The sequence below is a fragment of the Falco naumanni genome, chromosome 7, assembly GCF_017639655.2.
Source record: "Falco naumanni isolate bFalNau1 chromosome 7, bFalNau1.pat, whole genome shotgun sequence".
In the NCBI taxonomy this organism is placed as follows: Eukaryota; Metazoa; Chordata; class Aves; order Falconiformes; family Falconidae; genus Falco; species Falco naumanni.
In genome coordinates, this window is record NC_054060.1 from 271,773 (window position 1) to 285,708 (window position 13,936).

The 13,936-nt window shown below is 53.0% G+C and overlaps 1 protein-coding gene across 2 annotated transcripts; it reads left to right on the plus strand.

Annotated features, from left to right (window-relative positions):
• The first annotated feature begins 8,810 nt into the window (after positions 1-8,810).
• NMB (neuromedin B) lies at positions 8,811-13,286 on the plus strand. 2 transcript variants are annotated; one of them, XM_040602432.1, is made up of 3 exons: positions 8,811-8,999; positions 9,405-9,607; positions 13,002-13,286. In XM_040602432.1, the coding sequence occupies exons 1-3, from the start codon at positions 8,864-8,866 to the stop codon at positions 13,047-13,049; spliced, it is 387 nt and encodes a 128-aa protein (XP_040458366.1). In that variant the 5' UTR covers positions 8,811-8,863; the 3' UTR covers positions 13,050-13,286. The 2 variants fall into 2 exon arrangements, with proteins under 2 accessions (XP_040458366.1, XP_040458367.1); XM_040602433.1 differs by lacking the exon at positions 13,002-13,286 and adding an exon at positions 10,482-12,993.
• The last annotated feature ends 650 nt before the right edge of the window (positions 13,287-13,936 follow it).

A 13,936-nucleotide genomic window follows, 5' to 3' on the forward strand; every position in this document is an offset into this window, starting at 1 on the left:
GTGTCACCGGTTGCTGTGGCTGAGGGCATACTCTGCATGCCAAGGTGGCTGCAGACCTGTTTGGAACTTGAAGGAAGGTGTGTGCCTTTCCCAACCTTGCTCTGGCATGATGCTATGTGAAGTAATTGAGCAGGAAGTGCTTAAAAAAGTGCAGGGTGGTTGGGGTAAAGGGTGGGATGGAACCTGCTGCAGCCCAGCTTCAGTGGGTTGCTCTTTTTCTGAGTTTGCAGACACCTTAAGAACAGAAAGAATTGCCCTAAATCAGGGGCTGCAGTGTGAGATTTGGGAATTCGTCTCTGTGGTCTGTGTTCTGCCTATTTTCAGCTCACTGTAGCTGAGAATGTGGCTCTCCGTTATCTGCAGCTGTGAAATGAGGTATTGGCTCTGATTAAGGTGAGGATAAATAAGCAGTGAATCCACTGACAGCTCCAACGCCCACCAGCTCCCGCACTGCCTCCCCCATCACTATCCCTATAACGCCTTTCCTTCCAGCACAGTGGGAAGAGGGGGTGCGAGGTATGAGCCTGCACAAGCTGGAAACAGAAGATGACAAAGAGATGTTGCTGGCTGTCCCCACCAGACTTATTCTGCTTTGCTGAGCAGAAAAGCTACAGAGCGTGCAGGATCTCTGGTTCAGCTGGGTGCTAATGCTGAAATGTTTGGCAAGCGCTGCTGTGCTTCCACAGAGCCAGGGGTTTTGCTGTTAGAACTTGACGTGTCTGGTTTTTGTTTCAGTTTTATTCCTCTTTTTTTTAAAGCTGAAGCCGTCTGGTCAGCTCTAGCAAAGCTTTTGAGACTGAAGGCTTTGGAGATGGGTACAGATCTCTGTGTCACAACAAGAAAAGGATTTGTTTGTGAAGTATGTGGGTGTTGGAAGGTCTGGTTTGTAAAGGGGAAAAAAAAAAACACCCAAACCCAAGAAAAATACCTGCCAGGGCTAAGATTCCTTCTGTTTCTGTTATGGTTACAGCCAAACAGAGCAGGTTTTCTGGTAGGCAATTTCATTGCTTAATTGCTGTTCAATCACATCTGCAGTTCAGGGCACAGATATCTTCATGGGCAGGAGCTGTTTCACAGAGCAGAGCGATGCTGGGCTATTTCTGATCATTGCTAGAATTTTGTTGGGTGACTCCATTTTTTCATATTGAAGCTAAATGCATGAGCAAAAGCGTGATGGATAGGAGGTGAGCTGAGGAGTAACATGCTTAATGTCAAAACTCCTTGAGACAAAGGCTATCTTTGTATGCTTATGATACTTGAACATATGGTTGTTGGTTGAACGGTAATAAGCATTACACTGTTTCATCCAGATCTGTTGCTGCATATTGCTTAGCAGGGGTTTCTAGGGCTTGGATTTGTAAGACAATCGTTGCATCCTTTCATTTAATGAGGCGAGGTAATCTCACGGCGGTTTTCCTGCCCTTATAATCAGAACAGGTCAACCTCACTTTTTCCAGGACAATCTGCAAGGTGAAGTCTTGTCCATGCGTGTTTAGAAGACCAGTTCCTGCGGGAGAAATGCATGAAAGCAGGCACAGCACGCAGCTCCCAGAATGGGCCAGGCTGGCCAGGAGAGGCGGGGTGGCTTAGGCAGAGCATGTCGCTTGGGGATGGCTCCTGTGCTGGAGCAGGGGAACGCAAAGCAGATGTTTAGGTAACCCAGGCTGAAGACGCATGCTGTGTCAGTGGCTCAGTGGCTGAGTCAGATGAGGAGTGTCCTGGTTCCCGTCCTCAGTCTGCGAGATGTGCCTGGTGATGCCAGCAGGGCACAGCCTTTGCCCTTCCCATCAGTGTCAGCGGCTCCCGGTGGCAGTTGATGTGTAGTAGTGACTGATCCGACTGTCTCATCGCTGGCTCCTGAGAGAAGAGAAATAGCACCTACACTGCCTTTTGAGCCAGTTGAATAGCTGCCTGCCCCTTCTGCCTTCTCCCCTCCCCTGCAACACTTCCATCCCTTTGTCATCTGCACCCAGGCACTTCAGCTTGCTCGCCCGTCAGGAAGCCGCGGGTCTCTGCAGCCTGATGCATGTTGGAGTTGGAAGGGGTATGGTGGCTTTCCTGGCAAGCCTGCCTTGTTGGATCTCCTTAGCTGTAACTGGATGGCTTTGCTGCTACTTGGCGGTCTGCCGGGCTATGAGGAGCCCCTCTTCGTGGTAGCAGCTTTGCTGCTTGCTGTTGTGTGCTCATCCCTGCTCACCCCTCAGTTTCTGTGGAAAGCCACCAGCTCCTCCACACAGAGTCCTGCTTCCCTGTGGAGCAGGGCCTGCCTACATGCTGGGTCCTGCTGCTTGCTAAATCTGTTCCTGCTCACGGAGCAGTTCATACACATGTTCAATTCTAGCAGGTCCTTTAAATGTTTGATCCAGCAGAGTTCCCTAAACCTTAGGGGAAATCAAATATCTCCACAGAGAAGAACGGTCTAAATAGGGATGGGCTAGAAAACCTACCATCTGTGATCCAGGATGGAGCAGGCACGCTCTGTCTCTCACTCCCTCTGCCTCATCTCCTGACTTGCACCCCTTCTGTTTTAATGATTTAGAAACACTTCCCAGAGTTCTCTCTGCGAGAATCTTAATATCACCTTTCTTTTCCAATCTCTCCTTGCCTTGCAGAAACTAAACCTTGCAAGGGTTTCAGTTTCCAGAGAGACAGAAGTAAAAGTAATGTAGAGAAAAGTAACTTCAATTTAATTTCTCTGAACCTCAATTCACTCAGACTGGGACATCAGATTTCTGCCATGTAATTCTGGTTGGGACACTTCTGAGCTAAGCTAGGCCTGGATTTGCCTGCAAGAAAACAGTATTTTGTTCTCTAAGTCTCCTTGCAGAGCAGTTATTCTTACTATGTCCAGTGAGTGGGAAACCTCAGGAAAAAACACAACTTGTTTAAAGCTTAAATGAAAATTGAAAAGGAGTTGAAAACAAGATGTGCGAGATTTCAAATTTTATCTTTTGTAAACAACAGTTGTTGCCTGTGGACAAATGAATGTAACGGAGGGATTTAATCTTTGTAAACAAGAGACAAATGCATCAAAGTAGACCCTCAGGCTTATGGCAGGATTTTAAATTTGACCTGGCTTTGGAGAAGTGGTGAAGAAGAGGCTAAACCAACTTAACTGCTACTGAGAGTTTTATTGGCACCAGGAGCTCTGTGAAAGAGGCGAACAGGGGGATTCGACGCCTTTGCTGTTTGTATTTGTTTTTTATTAGAGCCATTGATTTTGAGCATGCATTTGCCTGCCCAGCTGGATGTCTGCAGGGCTGGGGAGTGCCTGCGCTGCGTTTCTGGAGCTCCACAGCTCGGAGTCTCTCCCAGACCAGATTGGCCACATTTCTGGGAGATGCATTAGTCAATGCCAAAGTTTCCAAGCATAATTTAAGAAAGAAATAAACTGGACCTTGCTTTAAACGCTATAAGCCACAGTATTTCCAGGTTGGTCTGTTCCGTTTGTTCATTATTAGCTCAGCGTTAGCAAGGCCCTCTTGGATGTGCAGGTTTTAGATATATTTATTTTCCATAGTTATGGAAAGGTCTCCTTTCTTTGCTCGATGAAATCTTGCTTCATCTTTAGTTACATTTGGAGGATTTGCTAATAGTGCCCATTTCATAGGTCTGTTACTACTCATATTAGCCCTACATGGACAAAAGGTGCTCTTTGATGAGGAACAGGGCACCCCAGGCGTCCTGTGCGGACAGTAGCTCCCGGACACCAGCAGTGGAAGAACATGCAGAAGGGATCGGTGACCCAAAGGATGGCAATGAACCCCTAGGCCCGGTTGTAGCTGCCCATAGGCTCTGCAAGGATGCAAACCTGAAAGCACTGACCTGTTTGCCATGGTGAGCGCCCCTGTTTTGTCAAGCCTACTGTGGCACCAAGGGGCAGAACAGTGGCTGAGGTGGAGATGTGGGGATCGGTAGGCTATAAACCAGATCTGTGGACTAGAAAGGAATAGGGCTGTTCCTTGTTCAAGAAGTCAGGAGGTGCATGGGCAAGGTGAGCCCACTGGGATCATTCAACTGGATTTCCCAAAGGTACTTGGCAAGGTCCCTCAGCAAAGGCTCCTAAAGAAAGAACGCAGCCCCAGAATGGGAGGTGAAGTTCTTACAGGGAGAAAAAAATTGCTGAAAGGTAAGGAACAGAAGGTAGGAGGCAACAAGCTCTGCAGCAGAAAACACCAGGGAGCTGTACAGGGACCACATTCAGCACATTCAAAAATGATCAGCAAAACCAGGCAAATACTGAAGTTTGCTGCTCATGCAAAGGGTCGGTGGATGAAGGCCAACTGTGGAAAAAGACTGGGCAATAAAAAAGATGAAACTCAAATGTATGTAAATATGAAATGGTGCACAGGGGAAAAAAAGACAATTTTAACTCTATTTGTAAAACAACGGGTTCTGAGTTAAGTGTTACCATCTGGAACGTCGGGGTTGTAACAGATTGTGCTATGAAATGGTCAGTAGCCATCGAGAAACGTTGTGTGCAAGAATTACCACGGGAAAACAGAGAGCAAAACAAACCATCGCTGTTTCCTCCAGCTGGAGGCATCAGGGGAAACCAGTGGTGCCAGCTAAGGATCCCTGGGGTTTTTTGTCTGCTTTGGGTGAGACGGGACCATTTCCCGGAGGGTGTGGATCTGTGCAGGGCTGCAGGGAGGTGGCTGCAGGCTGCTCTCACCCAGCCCCAGAGGGTTAATCCTACCAGGAGAGGGGATGGTTAGCTCTGGGCAGAGGCAGCTCTGCCTCAGGACATAGCCATCTATCAGAAGCCCGGTGTTTGCTGAGTCAACTCTGTCCCTCCCCAGCTCCATTATAAGGCCCTTGCAGGAAGCTGGTGGTCGAGAGGCCCGTCTCTTGCACCGCCGGTGGAAGCTGGTGCAGTGACCTTTGTCAGCAAAATCAATTTCTGAAATAGAATTTGTAATGCCTTTTTTGATATATAAGCTGGGAAGATTCCTTTGGTGGCTGGTAACAGTTGGGAAAGTGAGCCTCTGCTGGGCTGGAGAGAGCAAGCAGTGGAGGATGCTGCAGTGGTGATTCCTGCCCTGAATGCTGCGGGTCTCAGCAGGCTCCAGACCAAAGCTGTCCAAGGTTCCAGCCTCCCCTGCTGCCAGTGCTTCTCTTAGTATGCTAAAGAAAGCTTGCATCCATTCAGATCACAGGTAGATCAAGTTCCTGTCTACCCACAAAATACGGGTGCCCCAGAGCCTTGGTGGACTAAATGTAGGGGCATTTTTTTTTCAAAAGCAAGAAATGCCACCTCCCTGAGAACAGCAGTAGGTTTGTACTTTGGATTCTAATCTACAGAGGAAATCTTTAGCATACTCTTCAGCACAATTCACCACTGATAGTCAAGGCACTGTGAACTGGCAACGTGTCACAGGGAAGATTCATGAGCACGTACTATTTCTTACCCCGGTTTTCTGAGCATCTGTTACGGCCACTGCTGAAGACAGCATCTTTCATGGGCTGGCTCCTCCACTGCTTGGCAGATGTGTGGGCAGGCGCTGAGTGGGCCAGCTCTGCACGCCAAAGTTGGAGGAAGGCAGAGGCAGAAAATCTATCACAAACCCTGCCAGGCTGGTGACTGGGGATTGGAGCTCAGAGTATGGTGCCTCTCCCAGGTGGGTCCTGGGTGCCAGTTATTTTTTCCAAATTAGGAATGGCATCACCACTTTGCAAGGAAGATAAGGACTAAAAAATCCAGAGGAAACCTGGTCTCCATTTGTAAGCAAGGCTGCTTTTGTTCAGGCTCAGGGTGACAAGAGAGTGGGCAGCTCTCTTGCCTTCCCAGGAATGGTGGAATTTGGCTGCAGTGCCATCAGCCCGCTCCAGCCCCATATGACCAAGCCACAGACCTCACTCCCAGGTGCAGTAAAACGCTCAGTGGATGAGCCCGGCTTGTCAAGCACCTACACCTGCCTGGGGCTGCTCAGCTCCCATGCCACCTTCATTGGAAAATCCACTTGGCTGTAATCGCACTACTGAAGAGGGTGAGCTGTGCTAAGTCTCCTGCTTGGGGTCTGTCTGTCTGTTGGCATCTGGCAGCAGTATTTAACGAGACTGCTGCAGAGGATGAAAGTGGTGATCTCAAAGCCCTGCCTGGGTTACAGCTGCACAGCTGCCTGTAACACTGGTGCTGCCGCTCAGCGAGTGGTCAGTTCGGGTCTGTTTCATGAGTTGTTTTCCATAAAAATCCCACTGGCTGCCTTGAATCATGCTCCCACTTCCAGCCTCCAAGTTCCCAAGCAACTATTCCGTTACTCTTCCCAGGCTTGCAGTCTGGGTTATGGGCTCAGCTCTCCCACATGTGCCCCATCTGGTCGAGCCTCAGTACTCAGCAATGAATCTGGTGTCCCCTCAGTTTCTAAGCATTTATAATGACACTGCAACAGGGCACGAACTCCCTGATCTCCTGGCTAGCCCCAGCACAGCCCTGCTCAGCAATATTCCTGCTGAACACAACCAGGAAAGGAGCATGGTGGGAAAGGGGAGCGAGATTTCCCATTGCGGCTCAGGACCTCCAGCACAGGTAGGCACAAGGCTAGTGGGGGCAGCCACATCCCTGCTGGGTGGAGGACCAACTAGAAGGCAATATCTCCCAGCTGGCCATGCCCATCAGCATGGCACACCTCCTGGACAGTAAGGGCACACATGCTGACCAGCCAGCTGCCCACCCAGGGGGACACATAGGCAGTTCGGAAGGATGCATGTCTAACGCAGGAGTATTTTTTTTATTTTTTTTTCCTCCTTGTAATGTTAGAGCTGCGCTTGCAGTTTGGACTCTAACCCCCTGCTGCTGAAGAGGAACAAGCCACCTCTAGCCCTTTTCTCTTGAACAGCAGTAAATGCTGAGAAGGTCATTGCTAATAAATCTTCCCTGTGCTAGTTCCCAGAGGAACTGGGTCATCTCAGGCACTTCCTCCCCCACAGCCTGCACCTCCTTGCAAAGTTATGGAGCTGTAAATTTGGCAGAATTTGTCAGGACACTAAGGACACTAACAGATCTTAACGGGTCTCACCTGGGCCTCCACCCCCATGGGCCCAGGAACCCATTTAAACTCAGCCCTGGGCCATTAGTCTCTCATTGATGTGTGTCCTAGGAGTGTTAGTCTTGAGCTGAGCAGTGCCTGGCTATGGACTGACTTGACCTGATCTCAGCTCTGACTCATGCCTATGGACTCTGTCTGACCCTGGTTACTCCCACCAGACCTCATCCTGACCTTCACCTTGCCCTGAGACCTGCCTCATCACCATGAACATGCTTGATGATCTGGACTCTCTCTCTGAACATGATGACCATCTGTGAGTCTGCTCTGCTTGCCCCTTGGGTAACTGTGGCTGTTGGGAGAGCCGCATTACCAGCTACCTGATCCTGGCTGGTGCTCAACCCTTCAGACCCTCTGCTTCCTGATTGTGGTCTGTGCATACAACACAAAAGGGAGATAATTCAAAGCCCAGCGTGCTGGGTGAGATTGCTGGGCACTCTTATTTGTCTCTTCTTTATGTACATAGGTTTGTCCTGCAGCAGCCCAGCCCCTGAAAGCACCCCTGTTGTATAATCGTGAATCTGGAGGAGCCCAAAAGTCCCTGCAGGCAGACGACAAGAAGAAATGGAACACAACCCGTGTCTCAGGACTCTCTGCTCGGATGCTTCCAGTTGTACATGGACTTCACTTTGTGTGAACCCTGGGCAGAAACATGTCCATGTCCCGCCCCCCCCCCACTATCTCCCTCCCTGACATGGCTGGGCAGAGCTCCATCCATGCTGCTGCTGGGCATGCCCAGCTCTGGCCCATTGATGGGAAAGGAGGAACTGATTTGGAACGTGATAACCAGCGGCAGGTTTGGGTGCAGTGATCAGGGAACAGCAGCCTGCAAGATCCTGAAGGGAGTGGAAAAGGTAAGCGGTGAAACAGACTCTGGTCTTCAGTTTCTGCAGGGCTCTGATAAGTGGGATCCTGTGGGAGGCTGCTCTGAGGAGGAAAGGAAGTTCAGCAGAGCCAGCAGGCCTTTAAGGACAGGATCTGCCATGTCCACCCCAATGAGCAGGTACATAAGTAGGTGTACTGGGACATGGGTTTGGCTAAACTGGGGATGAAACTCATGACTGAGCTCCAGTGCAAAAAGGCAGTACGAAGGGTATGGGAGCATGGGCAGGCCATGAAGGAGATATTTGGAAGTGTTACCTGTGCTTGTGGGAACAATTTCAGGAAAGGCAAAGCTCAGATGGTTGAGACGTGCAGGGCACATCGGGTCTCCTACCACTACAGCTGCTTTAGTCACGGGAGATCTGATGCTCCTTGTGCATCCCAACAAGCCCCTTTAGCTGCTGGAGGATGAAGGAACCTGTTCACGACGGCACCACCGCGGCTGGCAGCGGGCGCAGGCAAGGCCGGGCTGCTCCGAGCTGCTTTTGCCTCGGCGCTCACAAGTGGGGGCAGGGCCAAGGGGGACCGGCAGCGGGTGGGGGCGGGGATGCCGCGGCAACCCCACTGAGCGCGTCCCGGGCGGGCGGGGGCAAGCGGCGACCGGGCGGCGCGGACCGGGCAGCCCCGCGGGCACCCCGGTGGCCTGGTGGGCGCCCTGTCCCAGCGCGTCCAGGCGGGGGTGGCATTGCTGGGGTGGGGGGCACAAGCAGAGGGCCGAGGCGCCGCGGGGCCTGCACCCCCCCCAGGCTGCGGGGCAGCGAGCGGGTGCGCTGGGGCTGGGGGCGGGCGCGAAGCCCGGGCAGCGAGCGGGGGGGGTGCGCGCCCGCGGCCCCGCCCCTCGGCCCCGCCCCTCGGCCCCGCTCCGCCCCGCGGTCTATAAGAGCGGCGGGCGTGGCGGGGGCGCGGGTTCGGGTCCCGGTCCCGACGGGGCGGCCATGGCGGCGCGGCGCTGCCTCCTGCTGCTGCTGTGCGGCGCCGCGCTGGGCCCCGCCGTCCGCCTCGACCTGGCCGAGCACCGCAACCAGGTGGCCAAGATCAAGGTCAACCCCCGCGGCAGCCTCTGGGCCACAGGTAGCGGTGGGCGGCGGGGACGCAGGCGGCGGGCCGGGCGGGGCACGGGGGGACCCAGGGCAACCCGCCGGGCGCCCCCTGCGCCTCCGCAGCCCTGCGGGGGTCGGGCGCGGCGGGACCCCGGGGCAGGGGCGAGGCACCCTCCTCCAGCGTCTGCTGGTGGCAGCGCCGGTGGCGCTCCGACCTCGGCGGTCCCGTCGGCAGGAGGGGGAAGTTTCCCCGAAGTCCCGCGGAGCCAGGACCCCGGGGCTCGCTCCGTCCTGCTCGGCTGATCCAGGCGTCCGTTGGGTTTGCTCGGTGCTTCCCGCCGACTGGCGCGGGCGTGAGGCAGCGGGTAGCACCGAGCCCTAGCGCCGCCCCGGTCCCGCCGGTGCGCGGTGTTGGGACACGCCGGTTGTGTTGCAGGTCACTTCATGGGGAAGAAGAGCGTCACGGGCTCCCCGCACCTGGAGTCGCCGGTGGAGCCTGCAGTGCCATTGGCCTTCGGTCCTTCTCTCAGAGCTTTGCTGGAGGACATGATGGAACTGCTTACCCGTGAGCTCCTGAAAATCCTCCTGCAGGAGAGACTTTTAGATGAGAACCAAGGAAAATATGACCTCACTGAACAGGTGAATATTGACTAAGATGGAGGGAGATGCTCAGAGCAGGGAGGTGGTGGAGATGTTAATCTGCAACAGCCAGCTTTGCTGGAGATGGGAACACCAACACAGCTGCTAGCAGAGTTTTCCCCCCTTTTCTGTTCCTGTTAACCCCCCCTTAAACCACGTCCTAACACCAGCCATAAAGGGGCAGAGAAATCTCCTTAGGCTTGTGTCTAGCTGGGCAGTGGCTGATAGTCCCAAGCGCTTGGGAAGGATGTAGGGGCAGTCAAGGGATGCTGCGATGGAGCTGTGGCAGTGGTGATCTCCAGCCCAGGCAGGGGCTGTTAATAAGCATCTGGGTCTTCCTTGGCCAGATGTAGAAGTGGATGGCTGACCGCTGTGGTGGCCGTGAAGAAATGTCTCCTTTTCCAGTCACTGCAGGGACAAGGAAACCCTTTCTCCCCGCTCTTTGTGTAGAGGGAGGCCAAGAGGGGCACACAGCTCTGTATGTGAGGGGAGTGTGTCCTGCAAAGATCTTGGGCTTCTGATGCGCCCCTCTTGGGTCTGCGTTGCTGCGGTCGGGATCCCTTGTTACTGAGGAGCATGTAGCTTTGTTAGCTTGCCTTGCAGAGGGGAGGTGTGCCTCAGTTGTACCTCTGCAGAGTGGGTCTTGGGGAGCAGGCAGGAGCTCTGGTAGTCCTGCTGTGTGTCAGCAGGTCCTCAGCCTCCTCGGTGTGGCTTCTGCCTCAGAGCTCACCTAACTGTGAGTGGAAAAACCTGCCCCTGGGAGCAAGGCACACACACAGATCCTCATGCAGGACATGGAGATGAAATTGCTCAGTTTATGGGGCTCTGCTTGTCTGTTGCCTCGTGCACTTCCCTGGCGTCTCCCCCTTTCTAGTCACTGCAGAAGATAACTGAGAGCCTAAAAGGGATGAAATCCTCTTAGGTGGGTCCTGCATGTGCTGTCTCACCAAGCTGATGTACTTGAGGAGATATCCAGTAACACTGCATGCAGGTAAAGCTACTTCTGTTATCTAGGTTTGGGCAGTGCTTGCTCCTCCTCTTTGCCTTTTATATTTTTTTTTTGTTTTGCTTTTTTGAGGAAGGCACAGGTGGAGCAGAGTTGCAGCGATATGAGCCTGACTGGCATTAATTGCTCAAGTGCCTTCTTGACTCTGTTTCAGCAGACTAAGGTAAACCGAGGCTTTCCTAGAGAGCTGGTCCAGTCAGGATAGAGGGCTTTCCACTGTGAAGGTAACAGCTGGGCGTGACTGAAGACACCAGCCCACCCTGCTCCCCTTAAGATGCTGTGTGCTCTGACTGCTGCGCTGCTGCAGCTTTTTCTGCTTGTATGCAGTTGAAAGGGAGGAGAGGGCTGTGAAGGCCCTAGATCCTTCTCCATCCCCACTAGGGAGCCTTTGAGGTGGAGAGCATTTGCTTCATTAACTGCCTAAGATGATGGTGCTGCCCTAATGATTTGTGAGTGTGTGGTGTGAGTTTGATAAAAGCGATCCTTGTGGCTCCCTTCTGTGCAGGTGAGCCGCATAGTCACAGCTCACGTTGCAGATGGGCTTGGGCAGAGGTTGCCCTGAGCACTGGTGCTGTGTCTTAGGCTGGCAGCTGGGTGCTGGTGCCCTGCCAGCCCTGTCAGCGCTCATTGCCCGTGCCTGAAGGCAGGTCCTGGCTAGGGATAGCACCCAGCACTGGACATTGGTGTTTGGTGCGTGTGTGCTGGGTGTCAAAGTTTTGCTGGTGGAGGGCAATTTGGCTCATGGTCAAGCAGGTGCTAGCCAGCTGCCTGCCTCACTGCCCCGATGCCTTGCTGCGGGATGCCCTGCACACATGTGGCATCGCAGCTTAGGTGCAGCTGGCTCCTACCCCTCACCTCCCAAAGCTTCTCTCCTCTCCTTGGCCGGTGCCCTGGTGTGCCAACTGTCCCCTTGGTGGCAGTGGAGGCCTTGCGGGGTGATAGGCCTGGTTCTGCCCTTCAGGCACCGCTGAGCACCTCACCAGACTCAACTCCTGCCTTCCTGCTCCTTTCTTTGCCACCTGTCCCCCCAGGGCATCCTCCCCCCTGAGCTGCTGGTTGATATTACAGGACTGCTGCTCCTTGTTGCCTTTGAGTGCTCTGTGTTACGCTTTTCTGTCAGACCTTACTTTTTCTTGCTCTTGTGGATGACAGCGGTGCCAATGCAAATTCCTGCCACCCTGACAGCTTTATCCCTCAATGTGACTGTTGTTGGACATGTAGGGTCAGCATCCAGCCTGTGCTTGAACTGGCCTGTGTGCTGTTTCGCCACCTGTCTAACAAGCTGTTTGATAGCTCTGCTCTATGAAATGCTGTCTACTCCCTGCTCAGGATCAGTCACTCTCATCTCAACGCTGTTTAGAAAAAGAGATGCTTCTCCTTTCCTTAGGACCCCCTGGTCAGCAAGGCAGGCGTTAACGTGCTCTCTAAGTGTTGCTCTGTTGCTCCAGCACACATGCTCTGCTTTGTGGCTCAATAAGTGTAGAGGGAACTTGACTTTTATTGAAAAATCTAATGAGCTTTTCCTTTTCTGAGGGTGTTACTGATCATTCGCAAATGGGTTCTTCCTTTCTGTGGGGCCCCTCTAAGCATGAATAAATCACAGGGCTTAGTCTTTTTACTTGCTCTCCCTTCACATGGGCTGGTCCTGTCTGCTGCTGTTGAGTTTTCTCTCGGGATGTTTTCCATCCCTTTGCAAAGTGGGAGCCCACAATGCTGCTCTGTGCTTGCAGTGGCAGAGGTTGTGCAGAGCAGAAGGGGGTTGCAAACGGGGATTTCTGGTTTGTCTTTCTAGCCACATGTGGCAGGTAGGGCTTAGCCTTCAGCATGCTGGGGCTTCACGGTGCTGCTCTGTTGCTGTGTGTGACAAGGATTCAGCTGGCTGAGGAGGATTGATCCCATCCATTGTCATCTTCTTGGGGATGTGGCAGTATTTCTCCTGGAGACAAGACCGTGTGCATGGAGTGGAATGGCTGCAGGGGTTTGGGGAGAGGCCTCCTTCATGAAGGCAGATGCTGCCCTGCGTAGCTCTGGGACCTCTGGGCAGTACGAAATCCCACAAAATCTCTCTGTAACTCTTCCCTGCTGTGTTTTGTCTGTTTGCCCTCTCATATCTCTCTGCTGAATCAGGCCCCAGGCTGCTCTTGTTCCTGAAGCCCAGCCCAGTGGCTGCTGTCTCAGCAGCTGGTGAAGTTTGCTTCTGATGTCTGTCAGCTGTGGTCCAGCTGCCGTAGCACAGGGTGGGAGCCAGGCTTTCATGTGCTGTTCCAAGTCACCCATGAAAGTGCTGTCATGGCCCAGCATGGGACTATGTCTGTGGTACCCAGCAGGTGACGTTCGTGGAGGCTGTGTATGGGACCCAGTGTCTCACCATTGTGCCTTTTCTTGTAGGAGACGGGGCTTTTAACAAAGGTGCTGGAGAAGTATTTTTCAAACTGAAGCAGCACAGCCATGGAGGATGAGGTCTGCCGGCTCAGCCATGCACAGTGAACAGAGGAGAGCATAGTCTTTGTGGGTTACTGTAGTGACATCACTTTTATTTATTCTTTCTGTAATATTGTTAATAGTAATTGCTTGTATGAAAACCAGAGCCTCCTTATATATTTCCTGTATGTTTTCTGCTTTCTTGATGTCTGATGTGCCCCTGTGAGTAAAACTGGCTCTTTGCACAGACTAGCTCAGACTTTTCGGGGGGGGGGGGGGGGGGGGGGGGGAAGGGGGAAGGCAGACCCTCAGGGCTTGTGCAGGAAAAATGGGAAGTGGGAGCAGCTTAGTGGGGGATGGAGAGAAGCTCCTGGCTCTCAGCAGCCAGGAGGGGGGTTGGATTCAGTCCCTGTGGCCTCTGCTTACTGAAAGAGATGCTAACTGCTGCATGATGAAATTACAAGTTTGGATGAGCTGATTGCACCAGCCACTATCGGAGCATCTTTATAACCCTCTTTGCTGGAGAGATTACCAGCAAACCCTCCTGAAAACAAAAAGCATCTTGCTTGTGGTGTTGCTGGATTTCTGGTTCAGGCAGGGTCCCTGCCTCATCGGACTACAGGATTTACTACAGGCTCATTGTCCTTGACTGCAGCTTCTGCTCTCCCTCATGTGCAGGTGCTGACCATTAAACATGGCTTGTTTATGTGCCTGTTCTGGGGTGATGGCTTCGTGTGTCTTCACAGTTAGTACCCACGTGGGCAGAGACACAGCCCTGTGTCCCTCTGTTGTGCAGGACAGCTGAAGAGGGCACAAACAGGGGCTGCCCAAAATGGGTGATGGAGCATGGTCCTATGAGCTCTGGTTCTGCATCTTCTGAAAGTGCTGCGTATAGATAAGCC

Coding starts and splice junctions, on each gene's coding strand:
- NMB (XM_040602432.1), top strand. CDS start 8,864: ATGGCGGCGCGGCGCTGCCTCCTGCTGCTGCTGTGCGGCGCCGCGCTG. Junction 9,000..9,404: donor CGGCAGCCTCTGGGCCACAG/GTAGCGGTGGGC, acceptor GTTGTGTTGCAG/GTCACTTCATGGGGAAGAAG. Junction 9,608..13,001: donor AATATGACCTCACTGAACAG/GTGAATATTGAC, acceptor CTTTTCTTGTAG/GAGACGGGGCTTTTAACAAA.